Source organism: Sorex araneus, chromosome 3, assembly GCF_027595985.1.
Source record: "Sorex araneus isolate mSorAra2 chromosome 3, mSorAra2.pri, whole genome shotgun sequence".
NCBI classification, from domain to species: domain Eukaryota; kingdom Metazoa; phylum Chordata; class Mammalia; order Eulipotyphla; family Soricidae; genus Sorex; species Sorex araneus.
This window is the reverse complement of record NC_073304.1, coordinates 67,644,439-67,660,785: the sequence shown is the minus strand read 5'-3', so window position 1 is coordinate 67,660,785 and position 16,347 is coordinate 67,644,439. Positions and strand designations below refer to the sequence as shown.

The following is a 16,347-nucleotide window of genomic DNA, read 5'->3' as shown; positions in this document are numbered from 1 at the left end:
TCCTCAAAGTATAAAATATTTTCAAAAATTTATCAAGGTATTCATTTGAGTTTTATATCTGTCTGATACATTTTATAATAAAATGGAGGTGGTATGGAAGTCACAGTAAATTATTTTCTAAGACATAGAGTAATATAATATTTTAGAGCTGTACTCAGAATGTATTAGCTCTCTTAACTTCAAAAAGAAACATTTAACAAAAATATTTCAGTATGTTTTATCTTTTTCTTCTTTTTTAAGTATGCCACACTATCAAAAGTTTATAACAATTGCTGGTGGAGAGTGTGTATGTATATATACACATATATATGTATACATATATGGGAAATTTCACAGTAAAATTTACTTTGTTTTGAATGTATGTGATGTGGTGTCCCAATTTAATAGTCTTAAAGAAGAATGTTTTATCAATATTTCGACTACCTCCCAGAGAATTATTTTAAGGCTAATGAAACTATTTTTTTTCTTATGGCATTTGTCAATAGTGTCACTTTGACAAAATATTGGCACTTATACCTATAATGCCAAGCCTTTCATTTGCAAAAGAGCAAATTTCATTCCAGCATAAATACTTAGCTATCCACAACATACACTCTACTCATCTTCAGAGCACAAGATTTTTTTATTTTATTTTATTTATTTATTTATTTTTGCTTTTTGGGTCACACCTGGTGATGCACAGGGGTTACTCCTGGCTCTGCACTGAGGAATTACCCCTGGCCATGCTCAGGGGACCATATGGGATGCTGGGATTTGAACCCGGGTCGGCCGCATGCAAGGCAAACGCCCTACCCACTGTGCTATCGCTCCAGCCCCGGAGCACAAGATTTTTTATCTCTGGTTTCTACATTTTGACAAACTCTGTTCTGCAACATTCACACATTGGTGTGTACTGCTCTGGCCCCATGACCATGATATAACCTCACATATTTTAGAATAACACTAAACTCATCGTGCAATTACAAAAAGCAGAATTTAAAATAGCAAAGTCTAAGCTGTTGGATATTTTAGCAAAGCATCAACGAAACTACAGCACAAGTCCAGAAAACATGCCATCATTCACCTCCTGGTCTTCCTCCCTACCTCCTAGGCCACTGCCTTGGATTGACCAGGCCATCCTGTCTGCCTAGAGTTTTCCCAAGAGACCCTGAAAAAGATTCAAGCAGAAGGCCCTACCAAGAGTGGCTCATCCGGGGCACTTGTTGAGAGTTCTGCAGATGCAGTGCGGACGGTGCTGAGCCCCGTGAGGGATACGTTCGAGAGCCTTCTCCTCCTCACGCCACTGCAGTTGTTGGGGATTTTAAATGCACATCTCTTATGGTAATTCAGACCACAGCCTGAGAAAGAGAAAATAAAACAGACTTTTGTTCAATCAGACATTGATAACTATTTGTGCATGGGTTAAAAATCCTGGAATTTCAAACTTAGTTTCCCTTCCACTTTTATTCTTTTGGGTACTAAAAACCTTCTGATTTTTTTTTCCTGCTTTCCCTCAATCTGTTAATGATTTGAGTTTACATTATTATTTTATTGGACAAACTCAGCAACAACCCCTGCCATCAGTTTTTGTTTGGAGGGTGAAGATGGAGGCCACATGGGGCAGTGCTCAGCTTCTTGTCTCTGTGCTCAGAGATCACTCCTCGCAGTGCTCCAGGAACCATACGTGGTGCTGGCAATTGAAGCAGGGTGGGCCACATGCAAGGCACGTTTCTAAATCCCTGTATTTTCTTTCTACAGTTCTAATTAACGTGTTATCAATTTTAACTTAAAAATAGAGCAAAGAACCTTCACAGATGATGAGAGCCATTGTTAGCTGCCATTGATTCTAATTTGAGTGGACACAGGAATATTAATTACACTGTATCACATGACTTTTGAACTCCGTTGACTTCGATACTGGCTTCTCCACTTACCTATCTACAACAACAAGAAAAATCACTGACAAATTAATTCACCTCAATTGTCTTGTCCAAAGAGTAACATAATAACCACACAACTAAGAATATGTAACATACCTCACTGTCTGCTTTCCACTTAGGGAACCACCAATTTCCTTTCAATTATCACTATTATTATTTAACCATAAGAGGAATTATTAGGAAGTTATGAAGAAGGGAGTTGGAGAGAAGAGAGAAAGCACGCAAAACGAGCATGGACTTCTTCAGACTGGAGAGAGAGCCCCAGTACACAACCCAGGCATTCAAGTCTGAAAGTATATAAGTACACATCTTGAGAAGGGAGATGCAGGCAACACATGTGCTTGGGCACCACATGTGCAGACATGTACTAAGGCAGCATATCCACTGGGCAGAAAGACATGGACACAGACACACCAAAATTATTACTATTATTCATCATTTCTCCACCTGAGCTGTCATACTTCCCAGAATTTTCCAATACATAATATAGATTAGATAATTTACAGAAGAACACCAGTCCAGGCAGTTTATTTTAGATGCCTAGCTCTAAGTTTTCCTTGTCACAGACAGAAATTCAAAACCATCATTAGTTTATTTATAGGGGACATGTAGGCGCTTATATTTGCCAAAGCTCAAACAGCAGTTATATCTCCACCTCACCTCAGTGTAACTCCATTCTCCAAATCCAAACAGAACAGAGTTTAATTACGCTAGCTTTTAATATGACATATTAGTGTTCTAGTAACTTGAATTGCATAGTTCACAGAATTCTTTTCCCAGAGGATGAAAAAAACACAATATTGGTGTAGATAGTTAAGTCCACATTCTGAGGTGCCAGTCCACAGCTAAGGGATTTTGGAGAGTTTGATTAAATTGAATTTTGAATTTTCTCATTTCAACTAACACCATTGAATGTCTACTATTCCAAGTTTTGATTTAAGATGCGAATTGAGTTTTAAATCTGTTTCAAAATAACTTGATACAAAGAAACATATTCACATGAAACTGAAGAAAAGATTGGAGAACTGGGTTTCCCCTATCAGAGAATATACATCAAACATTCACATATCAAAAAAAAAAGTTCATGATATCTGAAGGAAAGAAGGCACAATTGTAGAAGGCAAAACACAAGCAGCTAACTCAATCATGTGTTTTGGAAAAATAAAATTAGCTTACCTTCACATTTAAGGCCTTGACGTACCAGCCCCCACAGCATTTCACCACAGTGATCACAGAAAGCCGGAGCTCTGTATGAATGAACAAAGAGAGCGTGGGGACGGATCTGAAAATCTTCAAAGGTGGCAGAAGCTGTAAAAGGAGTTAATGTTAAAAATAAGTTAAAATGCATACTGTGACTTGTAAATAAAAGGTACATATGATGAATATACAAATACTGATATTACTCAGGTAAAGTTAAGAAAAAAGAAAATATAACCTAGTAATTCTACGTCTTGGCAATCATGGTAAAGACCCTAAAACACTATTTTAAAAAGATATTTGTGATATCTGCACTCTTATGTTTACAGCAGCATTATCCAAATAACCAAAAATATTACTGTAAGTGTTAAGAAACAGATGACTAGATGCTTTTGATAAAGAGACTGTGATAGATACAATGCAATACTACTAGGCCATAAGAAGGGAAGAAATCTACTTTTAGCACACATCTCCCATCCCAAGCTGAAATTAGATAAAGAACCAAACATGATGGCCTCTCAGTATCTGTATTGCAAACTATAATGCCCAAAAGCAGAGTAAGAAGGAAATTGTCTTAGAGACAGGGGATGGGGTGGGAGTGACGGGAGTGATACTGGGGACACTGGTGATGTAGAATGTACACTGGTGGAGGAATGGGAGTTTGATCATTGTAAGACTGAAAGTAAATCATGAAAGCTTTGTAATTGTATTCCATGGTGATTCAATTATAAATAAGTGTAGGGGGAAAATTTTTAAAAAAAAGAAAGAAAAGAATAAATCATGCAATTTTGTTCCTTCAGAGATGGAACTAGAGGGTATAAAGTTGGGTGAAAGCAGTCAGAAGGAGACTGTTCTCTCTCATGTGTGGCTTATAAAAGGAACATGGTAAGGGAACAACAAATGGCTAATGGCAACAGAACTAAAGAGTTGGTCTACAAAACTGAGCTTACCTGGGGTACGAGAAAGAGGGGAGGAGACTTTGGGATACTGTTGAGGCACCTGAGAAATCTAGGTGATGTGTATAGTGTTGGAACTATATATGCATGAAACTTCCATTAAGCAGAATTGTAAGCTACAGTAAATCAGTAAAACAATGGAAAAATTGTTTTAAAGAAAATGAAGAATAAAGGGATTAAAATTAAAATAGGTTGACTAATGATTAAATTGCAATAAAATAAAATTCAATTTCTAAAATTAAAAAATGAAAATGATAGTGATATAAATATGAAGACAAAGTTGGGACATTGAAAGGGAGTAGGCCAATGGGAAGAGAGATCAAATCTTTTATAGGCTCTGAAAAAGCATAGTACTCTTGAACACACCTCTCTTTCTCCTTCCTCTTCCTTCACATTTCTCTAAGTAAATTTCTTTCAAACAAATTAGTATTTCTTAAATAAGAAAAGAGAATATCTTTTCTTGGAGAGAATTTGGTGTTTGAACTCTTATGCAATAAAATTACGCAGCCTCCTCCCCAGTAGTTCAAAGAGATAAATGTAACACACACACTGTGAATTCCAGACTGAACTTTGAGAAACATTCTTTAGCAAATAATACTTGCTCATGGAGGTACTTTTTGTTATTGAATGTTGTCACCAACTCTATATGGATTTCATGCAAAATACTGGAAAATTCTTATTTTGTAAGAAGAGAGTCTCTTGCCCACACGCCTGGCTGTCTTCCCCGGGGCCCCTCTAAGGGGATGGGCTCCAGCTTTCCTCCCCACCCCAAGCAGAGCTCCAGGCGGCCGAAGACCACTGGAACCTGCTACAGCCATGCTCAAGGCCCCTCTCCATAAGTTCGGACAGGCCTCACGCATGAAGGTACTGGCAGAGGAACCCAGGTGTGTGTAATCCCATCAATGGTCAGCACCGAGAGACTTAAAAGCAAGCTCCCAGAAGTAGGCTATGATATCTTGTAGCCTACTTCTCCCTCTGGGAGAAAATGGCAAGCTTCTGAGAGTTTCCTGCCCACATAGGACGGCCTTGCAAGCTTCCTATGGTATATTCATATGCTAAATCCAGTAACAAGCTGGATCTCATTTCCCTTACCCTGAAAGAGCCTCCAGTGTGACATCATTGGGAGGGCCTAGCCTAGTGAGACTTCTAAGATCTCAGGGAAAGGATGAATGGAATGGAGAGGTTACTGAGCCCGCTCGAGAAATCGACGATTAATGGGGATTTCGTGATTTGTGATTCGTGATTACTTTATGAGCCATCCCTAGAACTTCTCAAAGCTTACTCCTGGGTTGGTGCTCAAGGATCACTTATGGCAAGGTGAATCGGGGGACCCAGGTGTGAAAGACTGAATGCTGAAAATGCAGACCCTGCAAATCTCTGCTAAATCAGTGTGCAAAACTGTCAGAATAACTTTGAGGGTATCATATCACTTAGGGCTTGAGATAATAAAACATACAAAAAATAAACTAGGTCTGTCAGAAAGAACAGTACAAAGGGAAGTAAACTAGGTCTATCAGAAAGAAAAAAGAGTATTTGGTTTTTAAAATAATTAAAGAACTATGATTTACAAATTTATTCATTAAGGGGCATGAAACATACTATATCCCATCACCAATCCCATCTTCTTCCCTCTACAAGGTTCCAAGTTTTCTCTGTCGCCAGCCTATCACCTTGACAGGAATGTTTTTAATTATGGCTGTTGTAAGTTTGTAACTCTTGTTTTCAACGTTGTTGACTCTGTGGTTTGGATATTTAGCTATCTCACTCTCTTACACTACCCATATACTCAAATCCCTAGACCCTGCTCCCTGGTGCATCTATTGCATTCCCCCCCACCCCTCAACCCCGCTCAATTTCTTCTTCCTTTTCCTTTATGTCCTTCTCCCTATACTCTGGGACCAAAGGTGATCTATGCATGTTATCTTTAAAACATTGCATTCCCTCACTCAGCTACTCTGTAAATGAGATCATTCTGTCTTTGTCCCACTTCTTCTGGCTTACTTTATTTAATGTGGTATCTTCCAATTCCATTCAAGTTGCAGAAAATTGCATGATTTCATCATTCCTTACATCTGTGTGGTATTCCACTTGGTATATATATAGCATCTTCATGATCCACTTTTCTGTCACTGGACAATTAGGTTGATTTCATATCTTAGCTACGGTACTAAGTGCTGCAATTAATAATGGTGTGCATATGTTTTTATGAATGAATATTTTTTGTTTCCTGAGAATAGATACTTAGAAATAAAATCTCATGGTCGTATGGGAGCTCAATTCTTAAAATTACTGAAATATTGCTATATTATTTTCCACAAAGGTTGAACCAGGCAACATTCCCACCCACTGTGGATAAGAGTGTATTTTTCATCACATCCCTGCCAACACAGTTTGTTCCCATTGTTTTTGATGTGGACTGGAGTTATAGCACAGCGGGTAGGGTGTTTGCCTTGCATGCAGCTGACCCGGGTTTGATTCTTCTGTCCCTCTCGGAGAGCTGGGCAAGCTACCGAGAGTATCCCGCTTGCAGGGCAGAGCTTGGCAAGCTATCCGTGGTGTATCTGATATGCCAAAAACAGCAGCGAGAAGTAGAAGTCTCACAATGGAGGCATTACTGGTGTCCGCTCAAACAAACTTTTGATGTATGCCATTCTTACTGGTGTGAGATGGTATATCATTGCTGTCTTAAGAACTGTACTACTGTTCAACAGGACAAACAACTAATTGAAACATAGCAGGGAATTAAAAATGTAATGAGTTGATCTTCTTTGTTAAAACTTAAAAAATACTTTATTCCAAGCTAATTTATTTGGAATTAAGATAAATGACTTATCCAGAAAAATGACCTGTTGACTTACTAAAATTATAATTTTTACTCATTTTGAAAAATGAAACAAATTATAACACTGATGTTTAGCGAGTTATAACCATATATTGGATATATATGAGAGGAGGTTTAAATATTGAAAACAGTAGCAGATAAAAGAACTGAATCCAAACAGCTATTCACTTGCACTGTCTACATGAAATTATAACAAGTGTTATTTTTTTTCAATACATAAAATGTTTCAATTGAAATAGTTTGGGGATTGGATATTTTTCCCATTCCCCTCTAGATTCACAACACAATCAATTATTTTAGTAAGTAGCTGGGCAAAAAAAGTTGTGGGTTGTGCAGCAGATACTGACTTCTGTGGTATGGTCATAATGTGTATAATATGAAGAATGCACAATATTCCTTATAGATGGTCTCTCATTCCAAATTGTTTTAAAAACTTTAAAGCACTTAACTGAAGAAAATACTCATCAGTCATTATTTTTTTATCTCTCCTTACTCAAATTCACTTATTAGAATCAACCACTAATTACCATGACAGCAATTAATTGAATAATTCCAAGAGTTTTCAAAATAATGAACACTAGAAATTGGACAATATTAGGTTGTGTTCACTTTAAAAAAATAAGCAAGAAGAATATAAATAATTAAGCTGCTATTAAATGACCATACCCCCCAATTTATGTCAAATAGGTTTGTTTTTCTTTTTTTCAGGGGATTAAAATTCATAAGCAGTTAGCATCCTTGACTTATGTGTAAATGCCATTTTCTAAAGTTCAACTTTAATATTCTCCTGTTAATTTCAGAATAATTAAACACAGTTTTGAGATAAAACTACCAAGCATGGTGAGGTTTTACATGCATTTGAAATCAAAGCACAACATCCATTCATTATGAATTTACCTGTTCTGCACCCTGGGGGAAATCAGCATTAGCTGAGAGTATGCATGCCATCTCACCTAATCACAAAATTGCACTTCAGAGATAATCACTTAGCACAGGAAAACAAAGTGAATGCTGTAATTCCATTTCACTTAGTTTTAGGAATCAAAATGGACAGATAAGAATAGGGATGTTGACATGACTAGAGATACTAAAAGAGGAACAATATGCTATCTGTCAGACTGTCATAATCAATCAGCCGACCTAAATTAAAACCATCGGACAAACTCAGTACAATGGGTCTCTTATACTGGTGTTTGTGTCTCTTTGATTTGCTCTATTCACAATCTATTGTTATACTCCAGTGTGCAGGGGAAGAGAAAAATGACATGCTTGCCTTAGTCACTGGGCATTTGAAACAGGTAATTGAGCCAAAAACTCAAAGATAATCAGTAGTTCTTTTAAAGTTCATTATAAATTGTTGTACAAAGTGGAATAAACTGTTTGGTTAGCAGTAAAGAAGAAAGGAAGCTTTAAAAGCAAAATAAATAATTTCCAAGGGTCAAAATTATTTGCATAACAAAATAAAATAATGTCAAGCCTTCCAAGATTTTTAGTAATCTATTTTATTGGCAATGTTGGCAATTCAGAAGAAGTGTTAACTCTTTCTGGCAATGCGAACTTGTGGCTTGTAATTTAAGGAAAGAGAAGCATCAATACATTGTAACTAGCACTCAATTTAATCACAAGCATTGAATTCTTATCCCCAATTCTCTAATGAGAAAATCGAGTCTCAAAAAAGTAAGGAACTACTCTAGGTAATATTAAACATGATTTTTGACACATGAGCTGTACACATTCTCTTAATCAAAGTATCATATTTTCTTACTGTTAAAACATTATGGGTTAAAACTACAAATTTACGGGGCTGGAGCGATAGCACAGCGGGTAGGGCGTTTGCCTTGCACGCGGCCGACCCGGGTTCGAATCCCAGCATCCCATATGGTCCCCTGAGCACCGCCAGGGGTAATTCCTGAGTGAAGAGCCAGGAGTAACCCCTGTGCATCGCCAGGTGTGACCCAAAAACCAAAAAAAAAAAAAAAAAAAAAAAAAAAAAAAAAAAAAAAACTACAAATTTATTTTATTGATAACTAGGAAAAAATTTAAAACAGCAGTGCAATATGAGCTCATGAATAAAATACAGAATGAAATTCAGTTAATGATCAAAATATTTCAGTGTCTTTTCGAACGGACGGCAGTTTGTATTGCGGTTGGGAGTGAAATGCTGGGAAAGCATACCAGGCTGGGCTCAGAACCGATCCTGGCTCCATGCTCTGGGGAATGTAGGCACTATAGTTTTCAAATCATCTATCTCCCATCCCCAAACTATAGGTAACCAAATTCTAAGTTATATAAAAATCAGAGGTAATGCAATTAACAGTGAGTTGGAGTTTTATGATGTTATGATAAACAGCATTGCAACATTTAGCTGGGTAAATTTCACAAAAAGCACATGAACATTTTGTGTTTTTAACAGCTGTGAGATTTACTGTGATCCAATTTGGTTTTGTTATTCTTAGGAATACTGAAAAATAACTTCTGGAAACAACTCCCCCACACACATAGGTACACGTACTCATATTCAAATATCTATTTTAACATCCTACTATTCATCTGTGCACATAAATAGTAGCTAGCCATAAAAATTATTATTATTTGGAAGTTTTTAATTGTGGAATAAACACTCAAAAGTAATTTATTGAAATTGTGGCCATCTCAAATTACTAGAAAAATATTTGGGTCCAAATACTATTCTATAACTCCTGCTTGGTGGCTACAAGGTTTTGTCAGAGGCACATTTTATATAGACATGTTTATTTAATTGTAAACAATTTATTGAATTCTGTACATATTTCTTTATATATTGTGAATTTTTAACACCTCTTTTAAAACGCATTATCAGGACTGTTAGCAAAAGTGATTCCAAACTTTCCATGGGGCTGATGACAACAGATGACCACAGATGACAGCACATCATTCCTACGCTACTGTGGCCCAATGTATGATTATGGTTGCAAACTTTGCATCATCCCTTTCCATCTCAATATACACATGATTATACACCAAAGTCAGCTCTTACTCTTTTGATCCTAGTCTCTTCCAGTCACTTTTCTCACCAGCTTCTTCCTTCATGTACTCATTGCTTCATGTACTCATTGCTCAAAATGATCAGGCATTTCACATTTTTATTGCACCCATAGATATTTAAAATTGGGTAGATTCCACAGAGTAGTAATCTTTGGGTAGACTCTCCAAAAATCAAGAATATTTAATAAATTCTTGTTGAGATACTTCTAACAGCATCTTTTAAATAGTTGAAGAAAAGAAGATGTCAGTTTTCAGTTTTGACCTATATCTGACAGATGAAAGTATTAGTGAGGGACAAAGATGGGGATCTTGGAGTCGTGCCCATATCATCTTACAGATTATGGCAACCAAGTTAAAAAAATGTTTTTATTTATGTTCACTAGGCAGTTGAGAATGTTCTCAGATAATGGAAGCATTATCATAAATTGTATTAGAGTTCTTTAAAGGAAAAATTACAGCTATAAAGCAATACACTATTAGAATAAAAATAAGTCCACAGATTAATGTAGAGCTACTTTACAAAAGGAGTCAGAATTATCCAATAGGAAAGGAAAACAGTAGGGAAAAAAAGCTTCCTCAACGAGGGGAAACTGGTTAGGCACATGCAAAAGAATGAAAACGAACCACTATCTCATATCATGCACTAAATATAATTTAAAATGGATTACAAGCTTGACTATTAGACCTAGAGCCATAAAATACATAGAAAAAAATAGGTAGTATACTCTAAAATTGCGGTTTCAGTGATAACTTTAGGAATTTCACTCCAATGGATAGAAAAATAAAATAAAAATGTAAATAAATGGGGTTCTATCAAACTAAAAAAATTATTCTGAACAGTGAAAGGAACTATTATTATAATGAAAAGATATCCTTTGAGTGGGAAAATATTTTTATATCATATATTGAACAAAGGGTTATGATCCAAGATATAAAAAGAATTCAAATACTTGATAACTATAAGAGAAATAGCAATCACCAAATGGGGAGAAAAGGTGAAGAGACATTTTACCAAAAACATACAGATGATGACAGGGGACATATAAAAAAATGATCATCATCACTCCTTATCAGGGAAATTCAAATCAACACTCATGTACATTAAAAATTCTAGAAACAGATAAGATGGTGTGGAAAAAACAACTCTTCGAATACTCTTATTAACAAGGGAAATAGGTACAGTGTCTATTGAAAAGATACAGAAGGGCCTCAAATTAAAAAAAAAAATTCTACCACATGATCTAGCAATTTCACTCACTGAAATGCAAATACATATTTTCAAAGAATATAAAAGCACCAACCCCAAACGTTCATATACTCATGTTCATGTAGCCCTATGTACAAAGATACTATGATTGAAAAAAAAAAAAAGATGGATCTTCAACTCATCAAAAACTGGGGATAAAAAATGAACAGAAGCTTCCTCAAAAAATAAATTGGCCAAAAGGCACATGAAGACATAAATAAATGCTTTATATTGTTAATCATCAGGGAGATGCAAATCAAAACAACAAATAAGGTATCATCTCACACCACAGAGACTGGCACACAGTCAAAAGAACAAAAGCAACCAGTGTTGATGTGGATGTTGGGGAAAAGGGACGCTCTTTCACTGTTGGTGGGAATGCTGACTGGTCTTGCCTTTTTGGAAAACAATATGGACATTCCTTCAAAAACTAGAAATTGAGCTTCCACATGACCTCACTACACAACTTCAGGAAATATATTATGAGGGTCAAAAAAGCAAAGTACAAATGACATCTGCACCAGTATGTTTATTGCAGCACTGTTCACAATAGCAGGAATCTGAAAACAACCCAAGTGCACAAGAACAGACAACTGGATAAAGAAACTTTGGTACATCTACACAATGGAATACTATGCAGCTGTTAGGAAAGATTAAGTCATGAAATCTGCTTATAAGTGGATGGTCATGGAAAGTATCATGCTAAGTGAAATAAGTCAGGAAGAGAGAGACAGACATAGAATGACTGCACTCATTTGTGGAATATAAAATACCATAATATGAGACTGAGCTGGAGTGATAGCACAGTGGTTGGGCGTTCACCTTTCACACGGCCGACCCGAGTTCGATTCCTCTGCCCCTCTCAGAGAGCCTGGCAAGCTACGTGTGTATCTGCTTTCAGATACTATCCAAAACAAAAGAAAAGGAAAGGAAAGAAAAGAAAGATGGATTACTACACAGTTATAATGGAAATCTGACTTTTGTTATGTGGAAGGTATGTGAGGGCATATTACATTAAGAAAATGTAATACCTTTCACTTGTAATAAAGAAATTACATGATGAAATGTAAATTACTTAAATAAACTTAATTTATTAAAAAATACTGGATAACTTTCACGTGCACTGTATGTGGACTGTCACTGTCATCCCATTGCTCATTGATTTGCTCGAGCAGGCACCAGTAACATCTCCATTGTGAGACTGTTTTTTGGCATACTGAATATGCCACAGGTAGCTTGCCAGGCTCTGCTGTGAGGTTGGCAGGATACTCTTGGTAGCCTGCCGGGTTCTCTGAGAGGGGCAGAGGAATCAAACCCGGGTCAGCTGTGTACAAGGCAAATACCCTACCCGCTATGCTAGTGCTCCAACCCATTAAACAGGTTAGACAGGTTACTTTTTACTCTACTGATGTGTATGAGGACGATGAAGAAATAAAACAAAAGACAAGACAAAATCAAATGAAAATCTCTTAGAATCTGAACACATAACTGAGGTTACTACAGGAGAAGGTGTGTGAGCACAAGAGGTGGAAAGGGTTCAGCAGACTGTAGTACTGTTGGCATTTGGCTGTAGGTGTCAGTGAAAGACATTTGGAGATTATGAAATGGTGAAATTCCTAAAACATACACAGTGCTGCAAAAACATGTTTCACCAGACTCGGTATCTGAATCACATTTGGGAGACTAGGAGATATTGGGGACATACCTGGCAGCACTCAGAACTTATTTCTGGCTCTGTCCTCAGGAGCACTCTTGGTAGTGCTCAAGAGACCATCTGTGGGATCAGGAATCAAACTGGTGTGGGCCACATGCAAAGCAGGTGCTTTCACTCCTGATTCTCTCTCTGGTCCCTACATCACATTGTAAAACCTCTAGATATGCTGTAATGTGATAAAAAGTATGGAAACAGTATCAGAGTTTACCTGAATTCTAGTCCTATCATAGCAGATAAGTCACCCAGTAAGCTGCTTGACTTCTCTGATTCAGTGCTCCTGTCTTTAAAAGTGATTTAGTCTATCTCACCTCAATGGGCTGTGAAGACACAGGATGAGACTGTCCTCTGAATACTGGTGATAGTGATGAATATATTCTGGGATGTTTAACACTTTCCTTGAAACAATAACTCATGATGCCCTTTATAATCAGAAAAATATTTTGTGCTCCAGTTACTAGTCACTCTGGTGGTGGGATTGGTGTTGGAATAGCAAAAGCCCTGTATTATGAACAACTTCTAAACCAGAGTTTCAATAAAGTATTTTATTTTAAAATTTTTAAAAATATTATCTTTTTTGAAAAGATAATGCATTAAGATAAAGTATGTTATGCAAGAATATGTACAATACTTGTTCCAACTAAATGGCTAATAAAATTATTAAAAAATGCTTAAGCAAAAGAAAATTTGTGAAAATTTTTATATCTCACCACAGGGTTAGACTGACAAGCTCCCTGTGGCGTATTCGATATGCCAAAAACAGTAGGAACAAATCTCACGATGGAGACGTTACTGGCACCTGCTTGAGCAGATCGATGAACAACAGGACAACAATGCTACAGTTATTAGTAATATTATTCATAATTATCATTATAGTCATCATTACTAATAAAATCAAAGTACTGGTTTTAAGTCTCTTACAGATCCACAGCACTTTTAAAACAAAACAAAACTAAAACTAAGGGCTTTAAAAAGTATTATTTGTTCCCTCCACTGCCTCACAAGGAGTATGTTTCCACTTCAGAGGAAATTGCTTCTCTATCCACTGTTCTGGTTAACATTAATTAAATGGAGCAAAATCCATAGGACTATATCTAGTTCCTTCTCTAACATGAATCAATTAACAGCTGGGAATTGCAGTGGGGAAAGAAGGGTCACCATATCCTGATGTGACTGAATGACAAATGCCACAGCTGGAAAGAGATTAGAGAGCATCTCAGGTCAAGAAAGAACATAAATGGTTGCCCCATGTGTCCAACATAGAGGAAAAGGAAAATTAAGTAGAAATGTCATGGAGTCAAATTCTAGCTAATGAGCGCAGGCTCTGCAGGCACCCTGAATAGAAGGAAAGAAAGGTCAAGTCTGTTTCTAAGAAAGCTCCATGGAATACAGGAGATGTTATACCTTTAAAAGGATAATGACTTCATTTACATGAGGAACACCAGCATACAAATTGCCCCTCAGACTACTTATAAAGGCTGGGAGACAAAGGGTAGGTATAGTATTACATGGAAATTTTCTAATAGGTAGCAGGTTTTCTGGTAACAAACAGCATCACTATTGTAAAATACATTTGTACACAGAGACACCAGACCCAGGTTTCATATGCTCTGCTTCAACTTGGAGTCTCAGTGTTCTTCTCATAGAAACACATGCTATTTTTTGAAATTCATAAACAACTGTAGCGCTGTCGTCTCATTGTTCATTGATTTGCTAGAGCGGGGACTAGGCAAGTCTCTATCATGGGACTCATTACTGTTTTTGGTATATGGAATACGTCAAGGGTAGCTTGCAGGCTCCGCCGTGCGGGCAGGATACTCTCCATATCTTTCTGGTCTCCAAGAGCAAGGGAGGAATTGAACCCGGGTTGGCCTACCCGCTATGCAAACGCCCTAACCACTGTGCTATCGCTCTAGTCCTGCTATTGCTCCAAATCCTTAACCAACAGAAATTCTTAAATACTGTGCAAGTTGCAGGCTAATCCTACTGAGGAAGAAACAAGAGTTCAGTGCTGGCTGGATTCAGTGTGAGACCCACTGCTGGGCACCTGTTGTGGGAAGGAATGGCTTGACGGCTGCTAGGGACACCGAGAAGAGAGAACTTGCTGTAGGAGCTTTCATGGTCTTCTGGAAGAATCAGGCGGATTCAGTTTGCTGTGGGTCATAGAAGTACTTTATGAATGGGAAATCTGAGTGGATGCATGCTAGTTAGGTTTACTGAAGTACAGTTTACATGAAAGAAAATCTCTTTGGTAGAGTTTTGTACACAAACATCTGTTTGTGAAAGTGCACTGCAATGAAGATACTGAACAATTTTATCAACCTCTTCCAAGTTCCTCTGTACTCCAGATAAGTATTTTCCTACCCATATTCCAATCTAGTAACTACTGATTTTTGGTTTCTTTTCTAAAATGTCAGATAAATGTAGCCTTTTCAGTCTAGCTTTTTTTTCAGGGGGCATCATGCATTTTAAAATGTATTCATGATGTGTATGCATATACAATTTGTTCCTTTTTGTTTCTGAGTTGTATTTCATTTGGTTGATATGCCACAGTGTTCCTATCTATTTATCAGCTGAAATCTTTTCACCAGACATCTGGTCATCCACTTTTTGGATCATTAGGAACAAAAGTCATGCTAGAATGAGAGCCACGAAGAACTAGGGTCCAGAGTTCCAGACTCCAGGGGGGAGGTAAAGATGTAAAGAAATGGTTATTTATGATCTGTACAGGTAATTCACAACATGGGAAATTTATGATCAAAATTTCATTTCAAAAACAATTTCCTTTTATTGTTGAAAAGTGCTGTTCTTAAAAAATATTGGACAACATAATACTATGTTATAGAGAGACATAATAGTTCCAGAGACATCTCCACCCACCACTTATATATTACAGAATCTCCCTGCACCCCATTACTTTCTCTACGAAATGAGTTCCATTTTTAATTCAAAGAATAAGTTGATAATCATCTTCAGCAAGAAGGCGCTTAGGTAACAGTACTTCAATTCACACTAAACTGGTGTGCAAAAGATTATAGACATTCTGATAAGCTTACTTTTTGTAGCATTAGAAAAAATGAACTCAAAGTAGATAACTGGCCTAATTATAAAACCTAACAAACACCTTGAAGAAAATCTCGGAGAAAACATTTATAAACTTAGCTTAAAAAAGATTTGTTAACTATAAGATCAAAATATAATTTTTTAACTGTTGGTTTTTTACCAAATAGGTCTTTGAAATGCCTGCACTGGGCTTGACCCCAGCATTGCAGAAAAACAAACAAACAAAAACTCATTAAAGAGAGAGAAGATATTTGCTGCTATGGATGGATCTAGAGAAAATGGAAAAGGATAAATGCAGAATGATCTCCCCTCATATGTGTGATATAATGAATCAGAGCAAGGAAGTAACAAAAGGCCAAAGGCAACAGAAACATAACTTGTCTTTATTA

At 36.8% G+C, this 16,347-nt stretch overlaps 1 protein-coding gene across 2 annotated transcripts in view; it reads right to left on the bottom strand.

Moving 5' to 3' along the window:
• Positions 1–16,347, bottom strand: part of PRKD1 (protein kinase D1) — a 291,270-nt gene that overhangs the window by 69,253 nt on the left and 205,670 nt on the right. For both annotated transcript variants that reach the window (XM_055133298.1, XM_012934798.2), the window contains exons 3-4: positions 3,096–3,227; positions 1,177–1,337 (exon numbers count right to left, since the gene is read on the bottom strand). In XM_055133298.1, coding sequence (XP_054989273.1) covers positions 1,177–1,337; positions 3,096–3,227 — 293 coding nt within the window. The remainder of the gene's footprint in view (positions 1–1,176; positions 1,338–3,095; positions 3,228–16,347) is intronic.